Source organism: Rosa rugosa, chromosome 6, assembly GCF_958449725.1.
Source record: "Rosa rugosa chromosome 6, drRosRugo1.1, whole genome shotgun sequence".
Lineage (NCBI taxonomy): Eukaryota > Viridiplantae > Streptophyta > Magnoliopsida > Rosales > Rosaceae > Rosa > Rosa rugosa.
In genome coordinates this window covers 15,500,264-15,518,047 of record NC_084825.1, presented here as the reverse complement: position 1 = coordinate 15,518,047, position 17,784 = coordinate 15,500,264, and the positions used below count along the sequence as shown (strand labels likewise).

The 17,784-nt window shown below is 38.4% G+C and overlaps 1 protein-coding gene across 1 annotated transcript; it reads left to right on the top strand.

Moving 5' to 3' along the window:
- The first annotated feature begins 1,953 nt into the window (after window positions 1–1,953).
- Window positions 1,954–4,456, top strand: LOC133713565 (uncharacterized). The gene is made up of 7 exons (XM_062139603.1): window positions 1,954–2,082; window positions 2,439–2,512; window positions 2,593–2,703; window positions 3,032–3,097; window positions 3,669–3,719; window positions 3,855–3,899; window positions 4,017–4,456. The coding sequence occupies exons 1-7, from the start codon at window positions 1,989–1,991 to the stop codon at window positions 4,254–4,256; spliced, it is 681 nt and encodes a 226-aa protein (XP_061995587.1). The 5' UTR covers window positions 1,954–1,988; the 3' UTR covers window positions 4,257–4,456.
- Window positions 4,457–17,784: the final 13,328 nt, after the last annotated feature.

Genomic DNA, 17,784 nt, shown 5'->3' with positions numbered 1-17,784 from the left:
AATGAAATTTACAACCATCATCCGTAAGGAGTTAACAATAAGGAGGAGAAACTTTCAATCACCTGATAAGCCTTGTCTTTATTATATGAACCTGTCCACAATGTACATGTACCCCTTGTCATCAAAATAACAAAGATCACCAGTCTTTAACCACTCGTCTAAATCCAAGGTGTCAGCAGTTGCCTTGTCATCTACATAACCTGCAGACATCATAATTGTTTTAGAAAGGTTCGATCTATTCATGACTGACATGAATCAGAATCAATGAAATTGAATTGCTCTCTGGTTTTCCTTTCAAAAATAAAAAATAAAAAATACCTAAATGAGAGTACATAAATTTTCATTAACAAATTTTCTCAACTTTGATGTTTGACTTAGCAGAGAAACCAAAATAAGATGGCTGCAAGCCTGCAATATCTTCTTGTTCGTGATTACCTTCACTTCCAGCAGGAACAGTAATACCAAATGAAATCTGCAACCAAAGTCAATGTCATTCGTTTTTTTTTTTTTTTCAAATTTTCCCTGATAAAGGCAGGACAATCCAAAATCAAAAATCTGTTAGAAGAACAATCCAAAAATATAAAATTACAAAGAGAAGGTTGTTACCAGATGCAGATATGTAAAAACTGAAACTGCAGACCACTGTAAATTACAAACTTCATAAGTAAACATGTCAACTTAATCGAAACACAGTGCTTTGAAATACGAGAGAAGTAAAGAAATTTAATCACCTTAATCAAAACAACATCAGAAAACTATGCGACCAAAACAAAGCATGCAATGTCCTTTCAAAAAAAAAAAAAAACAAAGCATGCAATGTAACATAGCTGGTACTCGTACTTCAAATCTTCATTCTGAACTGCAAACATGAAAACAAACAAAATTTGATGTGACATATATTTCACCAAAACCAATTTCAAATCTCTTTCAAAGACAACAGAATAGAAAACATGTAAAGATTTACTAAGTGCCATTAAAGGGTATCTCAAGACGTCAAAAGGGAATATATTAGGAAAGCAAGGCTTTTAAAAGTGTCAAATATTTTCAATTATGCATGATGGAAAGAATTTGATTCTTCTATTCAAGTGACATGGAAAAATTCTTTGATGAAGCCTAATCCATGTTTTCATTTTGGGTATTGATTGAAAATCTTATTCAGCATTTACAACATGCATATACCTCTGTTATTATAGTCAGCATTGGCAGCTATGATTGATGTATCAGTTGTACTTTATCTGAGGTAGACTTACTGAAGAAAATGATAATGTAAAGTCTGTGATTAAATCAAAATCCCTGGAAGATCTAGCGTAATTGAGATGATGTAAAGTTCTTATATCTAATGCAGACAGCTCATTTTTTTTTTTGTACACTGGATATATACCAAAACCATTGTTGGACAAGTATCTTAAATTTTCATTTTACTCCATGTTTCCTGTTACCTGGAGGCATTATATCTACAGTGCAGGTTCTACAGACTTCAATTGCTACCCAATCAATGATAAATGCTCATTATTTATTACCATGGAAACAAACAGAAGCCTTCTGGGTCAAACATTTTCAATTGTTGTGCCAAATCAGATATACATTGATAATATATTAAACTGAATTGGAAGTTTCAAGAGTCTGGGGAAATGAACATATCACCAAAAACTGACATGTCTTCACCAAGCAACAATTTTGACCATCCGATCTCTATTTTTTCATATTCATCTCTGAATTTTGGGTAAAACAATTACAAAAAGCACAATAAATTAATGATGTAACAAAGGAAATGGACTCAAGCATATAAAAGTTTCAAACTTTCACAATGAACACGTTCTTTTTCTTCAGCCCCACGAAATAAACTTAAATTGAAAAAAAAAAAAAAAAGTGTCTCACGTACCCGTACCGAAACGACCCGCGTTCCAGGTAACACTGGTATAAATAGCCTCCACTCGATCAAACCTTTGTGAATCTGTCTAGGGTTTGGAATCGTGAGGACAGCGACGATGGACGAGACGATGATGGACGAGGACGTGTGGGTGGACGAGGTGTCAGCGTCCGACTCATTTTCTTTTAATGTGCCCTATCCAGAAAAGATCGGTACCTTCCTCTTGTCTTCTTAGTCTTCCAGTTCCTCTTGTTTCGTTGGAATTCAGCAAAGAAATAATCCGCTATCCTCTTTCGTTCTGTCGTTCTGTGTCTTGTTATAGCTAGAAATTTATGCCTGATGAGCACCTTCCTCTATTGTTCTTTTTCCCTAACGATGAAAATTTATAATAATTGCAATTATTTATTAAACGTCTGGGGAGCATAGATATGAGACCGGACTAGTATATTTTGTTTCAAGGAATGATAAATAGTCTGTGACTTTAGCACCCTGATTTGTAACTTCAGAAGCAGGGCCCTGTGCCAAAAACAAAAACATTAATTGATTGCATTGTTTGCTCTTTGTGCAGACAGGGATGCTTGGAGTACACAGCTGGTTCCGGAATTTGCTAAGCTTGGCTTAGTATGCACATGGTGGAATGAGGTATGTGTTGTTTAACTCTCATCCAAAACCAAAAGGACTTCGGGTGCTATTGATAAACTCTGTCATCTTATTTTGGGCAGCATGAAATGGGATGCACAATCGATCCAACAATAGACATTCCACGCTCGGATGTCTTTCTGAGGGCTCAGGATGCTCTCTATGCTTTCATATCTGGTTTCTCGGCAAAGTTGGTAATGATAGCACATCCTCTGCATTGTTTTGCTCATCTGATATGATTAATCGGCTATTCTTATTCTCTATGTTCAAGATGATTTAAGTAGAGCTGCTAACTTACCCAGATCCCTTGTTTTCTTTTCTTCTTTCGACACACTTATTTCTCTCCTTTACTGCAACAGCATGTGAATAATACTTTTCGGAAACACTAATTTATGTCGAACAATTACATTGGTGGAAATCTGAGGTTGAATTTACTAGTAAAACTGCACCTAACTTGATCAATTTATGATATTTTAACTCTTCTTCTTCCCCCCTCTCTTCCCCCTCTTTTGATGATGGCAGGCATTGAAAGTACTGTCGGGCGATGAGTGGTTAATCACTAGAGACTTTGAAGACGAGATTAGTCAGGTGGGGGCATTGTACAATTCTTATTCCAGTTGCTTTGATGGAATTTTATTTAAGAAATAAATATTCAAAGGTTTCTATAAATTTGTGTTCAAGACAGTTAGATTTTAGAAATGTAGGTTTGCTTGTAATGGTTTTTGTTCGATGTTAAGCATATCCAACAGTAGGAATTACTTTTTAGTTAAATTTAGCTAAAGATGTGAAATATAGCTATTGATTTAACAATGTTGCTCCAGCAGTAGTAGCTATTTGTAAATAATATACTAAATTTTAGCGAATCGTAAACTGACATGTGGACAAAAGAGGAGAGAGAAATATAACTTTTGCTTTAGCTATGCAAGATTCTCTAGCTAAATATAGCTAGCCATTTTAGCTAAAGCTAAATTTAACTTCGGTATAGCTAGTCTGTTGGAGTTGATTTTTGTTTTAAAAATAGTTATATATAGCTAAAAATTGAATTTAGCTAGTCTGTTGGAGATGCTCAGACAAGTAACTGTGGCTTTTTATTTATTTATTATTATTTTTTATACAAGTGCTCACTCTTCACCCTCTTCTAATTTCCCGTTGAGTGCAGCATCCAGTGCGTGAACGGTTCGACAATTTTATTTCCAAATATGAAAAATTCGTGAGTAATCTTGCTCTCTGATGTTCCAGGAAAAAAAGGGGAAAAAAAAAAGAGTTTATATCCTTTGTCAAGTACTGTTAGGCAGACGCTTCTTTTCCAGCAGTTCTAATTTTTCACAATATAATGGGCATGCAGATGAAGGAGGTTGGTCAGCGGTTCCCCTGTGAACTTAAACATAATGTAAGTCTTATTATTGTTATTGCTATTAATATTTTTTATTCCACCTTTCTTTTTCTGATCTTCTCATTTCAGGGTGAAGTGTGAATTATGACTTTTAACCTTATTTCTAATGAGTAGGAACATTGTATTGCTTTTGTGGCAAATGCACGAATATTTGAAATTATGGCGGTTCTCGTGTGGCAAGTAGTTGTGCACGGTCATTTGGATGTTGAACAAGAGCTCAATAGTTTGTTGGAGTTTTATGAGAGGCCTTCCGGATTTGAACATAATCCATGCACTGATTCGGGGCCTGGACATGATGATATGATGGAACCTAGCAAATCACTGAATGATCAAATAGGCGAACTACAGATATGATAAACTTCACTTTTATTATCCATGTTCAGTGTCTTGTACATTTCCATTTGAGATTTTTACTGCTTTCTATGTGACGATTTAACTTTGCGTATTCATTAATTATGTAACTCTGTTCTAGCCTTTTGGATTGAAAACATTTTAGTTTATCTTTATCCTTGTGTGGTAATTGGGAAGACAAAAATTTGGTGGTCATTATGTACTGTAGATTTATAGCTAATGACATCTGAGAGATGTTTGAAGAATACCATCAATTGTTTATGTTATGCTTTTTTTTTAAGAGAACGCTAATTGTGTTAAATGTGGTCGAATCATAAAGCTACCAGGGTTAGTTTCTCACACTTTTTATTATGCATTGTTGGGGTGAACACCTTACAATAAAACTGTCTTGTATCTACACATCCAAAACTGTACCAATTTTTTTTTTTTTTTTTCAGAAATAGAAGTTAAATTCATTAGATCAACAGCCAAAGGCTAGAGTCTACCATAACTTACATAAGCCGAACTCGGCAAGAAAAACCGAACTAAACTATCTAAGCTAAAACAGATCATTAAAATCTCTGGGACGCTCACTTTTAAGCAAGCTTATTTAAGAATGTAAAAACCTTGCCTTCTATGGAAAGGAAATCATTCAACTAGCCCTTCCTTGCCAATCACGCAATTGTGGTACAAGCAAGAAACTAGAAACATCAAAGAAGACTAATAGAAGTCCATGCCCTCTCACATAAGCTTCACCCCAATAACAGAATTTAAAAAATAACTATCTCCTTCCCTTTCGAGTTGGAGTTTTTACCCACAGACTGCTTCTTTTTGGGAGACTTGTGCTGCGCATGGCCCTCATCATGTTTTGAGGTCGTATGCTTGTCACCAGAAGATGACATATTCTTATTGCCAATAGGTCGTCCTCTCTTTCTCTTCATACTACCAGAGATGGACTCTACCTGCAAAATCGGGTCCAGTCCAAGGTTTCCAGAATCCAGAATGAGGTTTCTCTTACCCACAGCCAAACTCAATTTCGACTTCTTAGAGGATATGGTCAAGCCATCTTCACGACCTCGACGTTTGCCAATGAGGCGCTCTGGAGTTCCGGCTGTTTCCTAAAGGTCACGCACCACCACCTGCCGCTTTTGCTTTAGAAACAAGGCACCTAACGAGGGCTCACCTACCAAACCAGGGACTAGAGTAGAAACAAGGCCTGCGGTCCAGAAAAAGAAAAAAAAAAAAAAAAAAAAAAGCAGGCCAAGAAAAAGAAAGAAAAAAAAGGCCTCGTGGCCCACTGCTGAAAAGAGAGAGGAAGCGGCCCAGTTTTTCTCAAGCCCAAAAACATCGCTACGCGCGTGTGCTAGGATTGTTTTATTTTTTCGAAACCAAGTATGTTCTCTTTAATTTATTTAATTTCATACTATGGTATATTTAATTATTTATTCTCTTGAGCATGCTTTATATTTTATTGTTTATATATGTTTTTATAATGAACTTTTGAGCATGTTAGTTAGATAATATTGATTTATTTTTATTTTTAAAGCATGCCTTGTTATTTTATATACGTTTTATTATTCGTCGAAATTTGAGCATGCTATATTACTGCTTATTTTATATGTTATATATATTCATGGAATCTAAAGCATGTGAACTTTATTTATGTTTACTATCTTTAAGCATGGTTTATATTTTATTCTGTTATATATTATTTATGAAATTTTGAGCATGTTTTATTTCATTTACGCTTATATAATTGTTTCTATGCATGCTTTTATATGCTATGTTTTATATGCTATGTTTTATTCATTATTAAACTTGCTATTATTATTCCTTATTTAAAATGCTACATATAAATTGCGTTTCACCATGATAATGAAAATTCATGCACATAATTACCGTGATAAAGTATTTTCACATAGCATCGGAAAAAAAAATGTGACCATTACGGATCTTGGTCTTGAAATCTAATTCATATGTTTGGAAAATAATTCACGTGGATGTCTTTATGACTGCGTAATTTACTTCTTCTCTCTTGTTTATGTAGATGGCTGATCCAACTCGACCTGAATTTGACATTTTGGACTCAGAAGGACTTGAGTACCACCGTTGGGTTTCCGATGTAGAAACTGCCTTTGTGGCAAAAGACTATACTGCCACCATCAAAACTCCCACTGACCACAAAGACGATGGACCGTATGACAAGGTGAAAGCAAATGCCTTAATGTTTCTGAGGCGACATATTGATCCTAGCCTACGCTGGGAGTACCTTCAGTTGAAGACACCCAAAGAACTGTGGGATGCCCTTAAGGGACGTTTTGGGAACATTCATGACACCTTACTCCCAGAACTAATCGTTCAGTGGAATGAAATCAACTTGCTTGACTACAAAAAGGTCAATGACTTCAACAAGGATATGTTGCGCCTAAAGGCACGTCTAAATTTCTGTGGAAAGGAACTCACAGAAGATGATATGATCTAGAAGACTCTTTCTACTTTTCCTACTTCAGCAATTATACTAGCGAACCAGTATAGGCTGGAGTATGACAACAAAAGAATCACAACATTCAATAAGCTGATCAACCTACTGCAAGTGGCTGAGAGGCATAATGAGGTTCTTTTGAACAACAATGCCAGGCCTGTTGGGACAAAGAAAATTCCCGAGGCTAATTATGGCAAAGTGAAAGGTGGAAAGAACCCCAATGCAAAGGGGGTTGGACGTGCTGATCCCTACCCACGTGGCAACAATGCACCACGTGGCAAGGGACGTGGGGGTCGTGATATGGGCCGCGGAGGCCCTCCCAATGTATGGCGCAGAGATGGTGGTGCTGGCCCTAGTGGTCATGGAAACAAGGTGCAAAGGGCACCTAAGAACCCTTCAGTCAAACAAGATAGAGTTGGCAATGAACCATGCTATAGGTGTGGAGTCATTGGGCATTGGTACAAGAACTGCCAAGCAAGCAACAGAGTAGCAGCCAATTACAAGAGGTATAGGGAGTTTAAAGAACAAGAGGCTCACTATATGGAAGAAGGAGGCTATGACCCAGACGTCAACCTCACAATTGCAGACTTCAATGGCAAGAAGGAACTTGCTCAGTCAATGGATGCACCAGATTTTGACTGATCTGCTTTATTTATTTTATTTTCCAAAAACAGTTGTGAAGGCATAATGCCTCATTTTTAATTAGACTATTACTTGGTCTTAAAGTTTATTTCAATAATGGTTTGATGAATTAGATTTATGAACAAGACCTTGATTTGATTATCGTTGGCTTATTAATAAATTTCGAATTTTATTCTGAAGCACTGAATTTATTCAAATTTATTTACTATACATATATTTACATGGTTCGAAATAGCACTATAAAGATGTAAAGCAATACATCTAGAGAAAAAATTATTTGAATGAAAAGATTATCATTCTACCTAAATAGAAATACTCTAAAGAATATGAGATATGCTCTATATGTACCAAGAGCTAATCGAACCTTGTTAAGTTTCAAAAATATTTGTGCCAACGGTTATCATGTAGAAACACACTGTGAGAATGGAACCGAATACCTTTACATTATCTCTAATGAATGTGGAAGGAAACACATTTTAGAGAAACTTATGAGTCAACCTAGTGGACTGTACCTCACTATGATTCGGATCATTGAATCTTATGCTGTCACCAACAATTAAATGTCGAAAACTGACTCATACAGGCTTTGGCATGATCGCCTAGGGCACCCCGGTCATGACATGATGATCCGTATTTTAAAGAACTCACACGGACATCCCTTCTTTCGAGTGAAAAATAAAATGGGAGAAAAATCCGCCACACTGCAAGGTGTCGGTCCTAGTACTGCTCAAATGCAGCCATTAATTGCCTTCTGAAGTACCAGAAGCACTACCTCCCTCCCATTATGCCTCATTCACTATTTCAAAGGCACATCACTCGTTTTGCAAAGCCTGCTCTTTAGCAAAAACAGGATCGAGACCTTCCTATGCTAAAGATACAAAACAAAACATTCCATTAATTCTTACAAAGGATACAAGGAGATATATGTGGACCTATCCATCCAGAATGCTGACCATTCAAGTACTTTATGGTTCTGGTGGATGCCTTGACACACTGGTCACATGTCGCTTTATTGTCCACAAGAAATGCTGCATTTGCAAAACTCCTAGCACAGATTATACATTTAAGGGCTCACCACCCTGATCACCCTATCAAGTCTATAAGGCTTGATAACGCTGGAGAGTTTACATCAAAAGCATTTGATGAATATTGCATGTCTATTGGGATCGATGTAGAGCATCTTGTACCCCATGTGCATACACAAAATGGTCTCGCAGAAGCCACTATCAAAAGGCTACATATGGTGGCTAGGGCATTGGTTATGCGCACCAACCTGCCTATATCTGCATAGGGTTATGCAATATTGCACGCAGCTTTACTTATTCGTTTCAGACCCACTACTAGCCAACCATTTTCTGCGTACCAGTTGGTAACTAGATATGAGCTGATAGGAGCATTTTAATGCGACGTTTTAAGTGTTATTTCCTCATATTTACTTAGTTATTTCCTTAAATAAATCGAGGAAAGTTTCTATTTCCCATTTTTAGAAAGTTTCCATTTTAGTTTAGGAAAGTTTCCATTTCTTGTTTTTAGAAAGTTTCTATTTTTGGTAACAGTTTCTATTTTCAGGTCCTTGGAATAAATGAGCTGAAATGAGCTCATAAGTGGAAAGAGGAGCTAGAGAACGTTGGAGGGAGTGAAGATAAGAAGCAAAGGGCTGCAGAAATGAAGAAATGAAGTTGTCCTGTTTCAACCAGGAGATCCTGTTCAGAAGAGGAAACTCTGCCAAAACAAGACCCTTGAAGCAACCAAGAAGGGAAACGGAAAAATGAAGTGTCATGACGTTGAGAGAAGCTTCTTGAAGACATTAGAAGATTACATGGCTTGAAGGTGACGCATAAAGGCCCAAGAACTCTCAAGAGACTATGGATTTCGGCAATTGGATAAAAGCCCATGGAAATTAGGGTTTTGTGACGTCAAGAGATATTTTTGGGATGATGTACTTGCTTTGCCGTGAAAAGCCAAGAGAGAAAAAAGGAGATGGCGTGAAAATCAAGAAGAGAACAAAAGAGATTTCGTTGGAGATTTTCAAGGGAGAGTTTTAAGGAAAGAAGAAGTGTGGACAACAAGAAAAAGCTCAAAATGCGTCTAGGTTCATTCCTAAATTCCCTAAAGGAATTTTGGCCGAAATAAAAGAGAAAAAAATTAGAATATCTTCATGGAATTTCGGCAACTAAATATTAGGGGATTATTTTAGAGAGTTTTGATTGGTTGGACAATACAATAGGGCTTACATGGCAATTTTCGATTGGTTGGAGTTATGTGGCATTTTCTGATAATTCATTGGAAAATAATAGAAGAATCAAGAAGACTTGGAGACCAAGGCCAACGTCCCCTATATATACTCCCCCTATGCTAGACGTTTGACACACCATATAATTCAGAAAATTACTCTCTCCATAACGTCAAGCTCTCTCTCCATCCTCTAGTGCAATCCACAGTTTCAAGCAAGGAAGAAGAAGAGAAGAAGGAGCCGTGAGCATCATCATCCATCCTCCACCTTGAAGACTTGCTTCCAAGATTCAAGAATCCAAACGCCAAGCCTCCATCCTCATCTCCATCTCACGGTGTAATTCAACCTCTTTCTTTGTAACCTTGTTTGATTTCGTTGGAATTGTTTCTAGTTGACAATAATGTTTGAATAAAGTTTAAATCCGAATTTCTATGGTTGAATGAAGCTTTCGATTCTTATAATTGTGATTCTTAGTTGCTTTTGTGAGATTGTTCAATTAAATTTGCTTGATTGATATCTTTTATATGTTTGTCTTAAATGGTTCGAAACTTTTAGGGTTTGCATATAATTGGTGCTAGGTTTAAGTTTATGATTCACCTAATAGTTTTGTAAACTTGAATCAAAAGTAGTAAAGGTTTTGGACAAAAATCGGATTTAATTGAAAAGGATTGCAATTAGATGAACTTATTCATACTAAGTTGTTCACTTAAGTTGATAGCCTTTCTCTTTGTGCATTGCGTTGAACATGTTATGATTAGCTAGCTTTCTAGACTTTGATTGCATGTTTGATAGGATTAATCTAGGTGCTTTCATTTAGATTAATTAACTAAGGAAAGTAAAATATGGAAAATCGTTTGCTTTGAATGTTTCACATGATCAACTTCTTTCTCATGACTTAGATGAACAATTGTAGGAATTGAATTGAATTTGATTATGGAATTGGTTTTGATCTTTGTTTCTTTCGTTCCATTCTTGTATTTATGTTATTGTAATTTCTTTATTTTGTTTCTTTTAATTTTCGAAAACCTAAAACCTAAAACCTAAAACCCCCATTTATTTCGTAAATTTGTATATACTTTGTTTTATTTTTGTAAATGTTATACTTTGTGTTTATATTAATTCTTTAATTGTTTTAAAATGACAGGTGTACCCTCAATCCCCGGATTAGAACGATCCTTATTTACCATATACTAACGATGACATTTGTAGGGTTAAATTATATGCTTGCTTTTAGCATATCAAGAGCCTGACATTTCACACTTACGCATATTTGGTTGCACAGTATATGTGCCTATTGCGCCCCCACAGCGCACCAAAATGGGTTCTCAGAGACGATTAAGTATTTATGTTGGACACGAATTCCCAACAATTATCCGCTACTTGGAACCATTGACAAGCGATCTCTTTACCGCTAGATTTGCGGATTGTCACTTTGATGAGACAGTCTTCCCGTCGTTAGGGGGAGATAGGAAAAAGGATTTTCCAAGGGAACGACAGGAATTGTCGTGGTTTGTCCCCACTCTGTCTCATTTTGATCGCCGCACTTCACAAAGTGAAAGTGAAGTGAAAAGAATAATCAATCTTCAGAATGTAACAGATTCGATGCCTGATGCGTTTACTGATATCGCAAAAGTGACGAGATCACATATACCAGCTGCAAATGTGCCTGCAAGGTTAGAAGTCCTCAACAAGGGGCACTGCAACCACACTTAGTGGAGGTGTGGTTGAGGCCGTGGCTCCCCAAAGGAAGAGGGGGAGGCCACTTGGTTCGATTGACACTCACCCAAGGAAGAAGAGAGCGAGTAAGGCACAAACCGATCCATTAATCATCAATGTAGAGAATCCCTCTCATGAGATTGTCTCTGATTATAGTTATGTCCATGAATCAATACTGGAGGACGCTCCGATGTTTGAAATGATTCCAGAGAACAAAGAAATCTCAATGGATTATGAAAGTGCGTATGAGTTGATAGAAAGATCTTCCATACACATTGATGATGTATTTGCATACACTGTTGCTCAAGAAATCATAGAGCACGATGATATCGAACCACGCTCTGTTGCAGAATGTCAACAAAGAGCAGACTGGCCTAAATGGAAAAATGCAATCCAGGCAGAATTAGATTCTTTAGCAAAGAGACAGGTATTTGGTCCGGTAGTGCTAACCACACCAAGTGTAAAGCCTGTAGGACATAAATGGGTCTTTGTCAGAAAGCGTAATGAGAAGAATGAAGTCCTGAGGTACAAGGCTCGCCTTGTGGCGCAAGGTTTCTCACAACGTCCTGGAATTGACTACGAGGAGACATACTCTCCCGTAATGGACGTTATAACATTCCGCTACTTAGTTAGTTTAGTAGTTTCTGAATGACTGGAAATGCAGCTCATAGATGTGGTTACTGCATATCTCTATGGGGATCTTGATTCAGAGATATATATGAAAGCGCCTAATGGCCTTACATTAGCCAAGTCAAGTGACTCTAAACCACGGAGTGCGTTTGCAATTAGGTTGAAACGCTCACTTTACGGATTGAAACAATCCGGGTGGATGTGGTATACCCGTCTAAGTGACTACTTGATTGGGAAGGGATATAATAACGATGAATTGTGCCCCTGCGTATTCATAAAGAAAACAAGTTCCGATTTACAATTGTAGCTGTATATGTCGATGATATGAACATAATAGGTACTCTTGATGAAAATAAAAGAAATCGCGAGCTACTTGAAATCCGAATTTGAGATGAAGGATCTTGGGAAAACTCGATTATGTTTAGGCCTTGAACTAGAACACCGAGTTTGTGGAATACTAATCCACCAGTCTGCGTATGTCCAAAAGTCAGGCAATTTAACATGGACAAAGCGCATCCTGCTAGCACTCCCATGATCAGTCAAAGCTTGGATGTAAGGAAAGATCCATTTCGTCCAAAGGAAGATGACGAAGAGGTGTTGGGAGCTTAAATTCCCTATCTAAGTGCAATAGGCGCATTATTGTACTTAGCACAATGTACTCGACCAGACATTGCATTCTCAGTGAACTTGTTAGTTAGATTTAGCTCAGCGCCAACGCAGCGTCACTGGAATGGTATCAAGAACATTTTCCGATACCTAAAAAGAACCATTGACTTGGGACTGTTCTTTCCCTACAGAGAGACAAGAGGGACCACAGATGGAACTGCAATCCTTAAAGGAAATGTTGATGGCGAAAAGGCCACTCACTACACTAAAACGCCGAATGAAGTTTTGGTGGGTACCTCTCTGACCCACATAAAGGTCGTTCCCAAACTGGTTATGTATTTACCATTGGGAACACGACAACATCTTGGAGATCAACCAAGCAAACCCTTGTGGCTACCTCCTCGAACCACTCAGAGATCATCACTCTACATGAGGCGGTTTGTGAGTGTATATGGTTAAGAGCTATCATTACACATATTCGAGGGACTAGTGGTTTGAGTTCTACCACTGAAGAGCCTACTTGCATTTATGAAGATAATGCAGCTTGCATCGAACAAATGAAGCTAGGATATATCAAGGGTGATAATACAAAACACATATCGCCAAAGTTCTTCTACAATCAGCAACAACAGGCCCTCCTCAAGATTCAAGTGAATCAAGTAAGGTCTGAGGAGAATGTGGCAGATTTGTTCACCAAATCATTGCCTAAGGCCATATTTGAGAAACATGTGAAAAACATAGGAATGCGAAGACTTTCCAAGCTCCCTTGATTAATGTAATGATCAGGGGGAGGTGTAGACGTCAGGGGGAGTCTAACACACACATGTCATCCTTAAATGTAAAAGGTGCGTTGTGCTCTTTTCCTTCGACCAAGGTGTATTTTTTGTCCCACAGGGTTTTTATTTCCTGCAAAATTCCTTCAGGCCTAAATCATACTATCATTGCTTTCATCCCAAAAATTGATGGCCCCCTGCATATGCCCAACTTCAGACGCATCAGTTTGTGTACAGCCATTTATAAGGTCATCTCCAAGATAATTGTTGCTAGAATTCGGCCTTTGATGCAGCACTTAATCAGTCCTAATCAGGTAAGTTATGTTCCTGGTAGGCATATTTCTGATAATATCATGATTACTCAAGAAATGCTTTTTAAATTTAAAAGATCCTCTGGACACTTGGGGTTTTTTGCTTGGAAAGTTGATCTTTCTAAGGCTTATGATAGATTGAGATGGGACTTTATTGAGATGGTTTTATATGAAGCCCAATTTCCCCAGTCTCTTGTTAAGCTCATTATGCATTGTATTACATCAACGAGCTTTCAAATCTGCTTTAATGGTGAGCTGACTACTTCTTTTAAAGCTCAAAGAGGCATTAGGCAAGGTGATCCTCTATCTCCTTACATCTTTGTTCTGTGCATGGAAAAACTTTCTCACCTCATTCAAGCTAATGTTGACATTGGGAACTGGAAACCTGTGAGAGCATCCCAATCGGGTCTTAAGATCTCCCATCTTTTCTTTGCTGATGACTTAATGTTATTTGCTGAGGCCTCTTCTCTTCAGGCCTGCAAGATTAAAAAATGCCTTGATCTTTTTTGTTTACTTTCTGGACAAGCTGCGAGTTATGAAAAATCCCTTATCTACTGCTCCCTTAACACTTGCAAGAGGACTGCTGCTGATGTTAGTAGAATTTGTGGTTCTCCATTGACCAATGATCTTGGTAAATATTTAGGCATGCCCCTCATCCATTCTAGAGTCAATAAACATACTTATGCTAGTATCTTTGACAAGATTCAGTGCAAGCTCTCTAGTTGGAAAAGTAAAGTTTTGAGTATGGCTGGCAGGCTCACCCTAGTGCAATCTGTGACTTCTGCTATTCCTAACTATGCCATGCAGACCGCCAAATTGCCTGTGAGTTTGTGTGACAAAATTGATAAACTCAATAGAGATTTTATTTGGGGTGACACTGATGAGAAAAAGAAGGTGTATCTAGTGAACTGGGATACTCTTTGTAAACCTAAACAGTTGGGTGGACTTGGGGTTAAGAAAACAGCTGAGATGAATCAGGCTATGCTTGCTAAAGCTAGTTGGAGGATTTTTCAAAATGACACTGGTCTTTGGGCCTCAATGTATGCTGCAAAATATATGCAGAACTCCAGTATTATTGATACAAGTTATAAACCCCCTCCTGATTGCTCCAGCACTTGGAGAAGCATCGTGTTGGTGATGGTAGCTTAATCAAGTTTTGGTTTGATCATTGGCTTCTCCCTACACCCCTCATCAGCCTAGCTCTCCCTACTGCTGACATTAATATCAATGCAACCATCAATGATTTTTGGACTGATGATGGCTGGAACTTGGATCTTCTCTCCTCCATGGTCCCAGGTGACATTATCAATTAAATCATTAATATTCCCACTGGTTTTGATAATTGCGGTTGTGACTCTTTGATTTGGGGAGCTACATCTAATGGTTGTTTCACTGTCAAGTCTGCCTATAATTCTAACTTTGATTCTCTCAGCCTTCAACATCCTCAATGGACAGTTGTTTGGAAGAGCAATGTCCCTCCTAAGCTGAAAACTTTCCTCTGGGCTGCCCTCCATAGTAAGCTTCTAACTAATGTTCAAAGAGCTAAATGAGGTTTCACTTCCACTTCCTTATGTCCTATTTGCAAGACTGCTGATGAAACTCTCCTCCACTTGTTCAGGGATTGTCCTAGGTCTCTTGCTATCTGGAATGCTTTTCTCAAGCCTGGTACTATCCTTAACTCTTTCTCTCTGGATTGGAATGGATGGGTGGCTGCCCAATTGCATTGCCAGATTGTGATCAAGAACAATATTAAATGGTGCAATCTCTTTATCTTTTTTTTTTCTTTTTTTTGAGGGGAACGGAAGACTGATCCATTGATATAAAATCATACGACCTCACTCGGTCAAGCATGAAGGGTACAAACACCCCTCATATTACAATCATTGCTCAAGTAGTGCACTGAATGAACATAAAAAATGACTACTAGCCTAGACTACTGCGCCTTGAACACTAAGAAGCTACAACACTAAAAAACCAGTACATCCGCCTAAGACCCTAATGGTGTACATCAGTACTGATCTTTGGGCACATTGTAACGTCCTAGAGAAACAAGGTATACAAGGCCAAGGCCTATAGCACCCAATAAGGGAATTATTGAAACAAAAACAAGAAAAAACTCATGCAACAGTCCAACTGGCCCAAAAGAAAGCAATATCCAAGGCCCAAACCAGCCTGGCCTTGCCCAGCCCAACCTCCACTTCCCTGTGCACCTGCCACACGCACACAACGACGATCCCACCACCACGACTCACCGTGATTGAGGAACTGCCGCCCGCATCAAGGAAGATCACCACCACCGCGATGCCACCACCACAGAGAAGATACCAAAACAGCCAGACGTGGGTCCAACCGATAGATCCCAACCTTCAAGCCGCCACCGGAAACCCCTCTAAAGACGCCATCACCGCTGCCCGGATCACCAGCCCACGCCGCCCGCGTCGTCCTTGATTTGGTGCCCACGGTCGCTCAACGCAGAGAACGACGAACCAGACCTCACCGACCGGCACTAGCAAGCCCGAATATAGCCAGCCTCAAAGCCAAAAGGACCATAACCATCAAGACCCGTCCGGCAGCGTCACAACGTCGGCGAGGCAGAGCCAGCGCTGACACTGGAGCGCCACCGGACGAGAAAAAACTCGCAAAAGCCTAGGCAGAAGTCGTGCTCTTCTCTCACCCCAGCAGGTGGCTAGGGTTTTACTCAAAGGCAGGGACTCGGATACTCCATTTGTTTTGTGCAATCTCTTTATCTTTATTTGTTGGTTCATATGGAAATGGAGAAATAAGGATGTTTTTGAGCCAAATTTTATCATGCCCGTTTGTGCTGACAAAGTAATTTGGAGTTATGCTGAAGAATGGACTAGTGCTAACTTCAAGCTAAATACTGATACAGTCCACAGATATACTGTGCTTGCTTGGAAGAAACTTGTTGCAAATTTTTACAAGTTAAATATTGATGGGACTAGATCTTCATCTATTGGCAAAATTGGTGCTGGGGGTGTTATCAGGGATCATCTTGGTAATTGGATCGCTGGGTTCCAAGTTAATTTGGGAATTGGGGAGATCCTTGATGCTAAAGCTTGGGGCTTACTCTATGGCCTTTTTTTTTTTTTTTTTTTTCTTTTTTTAAAGAGGATCAAAGGGTTTTACTCCTGCCCCCATAGTGACTCGAACCCATGACTTCGTACATAGGTAGTGGGCATTCCTCCTACTATATGGCCTTAAACTTGCCTTGAGCCTTCATATCTCTCACCTTGAAATTGAGTCTGACTCTGCCATTTTAGTGCAGCTAATGCAGAAAGCTGAATTCTCTCTCCACCCTCTTGGTTCTTTCCTCAAGGGCTGCTCAAATATTATGGATGCTATGGGGAATGCTCACCTCTCTCACATCTTCAGAGACTGCAATATGACGGCTGACTCTTTGGCTAAGAACAACATCAATCATGAGCTTGGTCCAATCATTTTTGAGTACCCTCCTATTCATGCTGCCCAGGCCTATATATCTTGATGACATCTCTACTGTCTCTAGAGCAAGGAGATGTTCCTGCTCTAACTCTTAGCTTTTTTGTTGTTTGCTTGGGGAGAGTTTCTATTGAGACCTCCAAATTTGCTCATCTGACCTCTCTACTCTCTACACCTCCTTCTTGCTTTTAAGTACCCAATGTTTGCTCACTAGACCTCCTTTTGAATTCCTAAAATAACCTTAGTTATATCATTCACATACAAAACAATAAATTACTCATTATACCTCTAATTCACTTACTACACCTCCATTTGTTTTTTTTTTTTTTGCATGCAAACACAAAAAGTTACCTAAACAAAATTTCTAGAACTTTCGTTCATAAATCAAACGGTCAGAACTCTCTCATTTAATTGAAACAAAAATATTTACAACACAATCTGACAATTAAGTAGCGCCCCAATTGAATAGTTCCAAAGTAAAATAAATCATGATCCTAGCTAGAACCATACTTGCAGCACGCACACACAGATTGATTACAATATTTATATATAAAAGTGAACCCATTAACTCCTATGCTCCTATTAATTGAAACAATGCTTCAATGTGGTGATTATACACACGTACACACAGATTGATTACAATATTTCTATATAAAAGTGAACCCATTAACTCCTATGCTCCTATTAACTGAAACAATGC

Coding starts and splice junctions, on each gene's coding strand:
- LOC133713565 (XM_062139603.1), top strand. CDS start 1,989: ATGGACGAGACGATGATGGACGAGGACGTGTGGGTGGACGAGGTGTCA. Junction 2,704..3,031: donor CTGGTTTCTCGGCAAAGTTG/GTAATGATAGCA, acceptor TGATGATGGCAG/GCATTGAAAGTACTGTCGGG. Junction 3,900..4,016: donor CCTGTGAACTTAAACATAAT/GTAAGTCTTATT, acceptor TCTAATGAGTAG/GAACATTGTATTGCTTTTGT.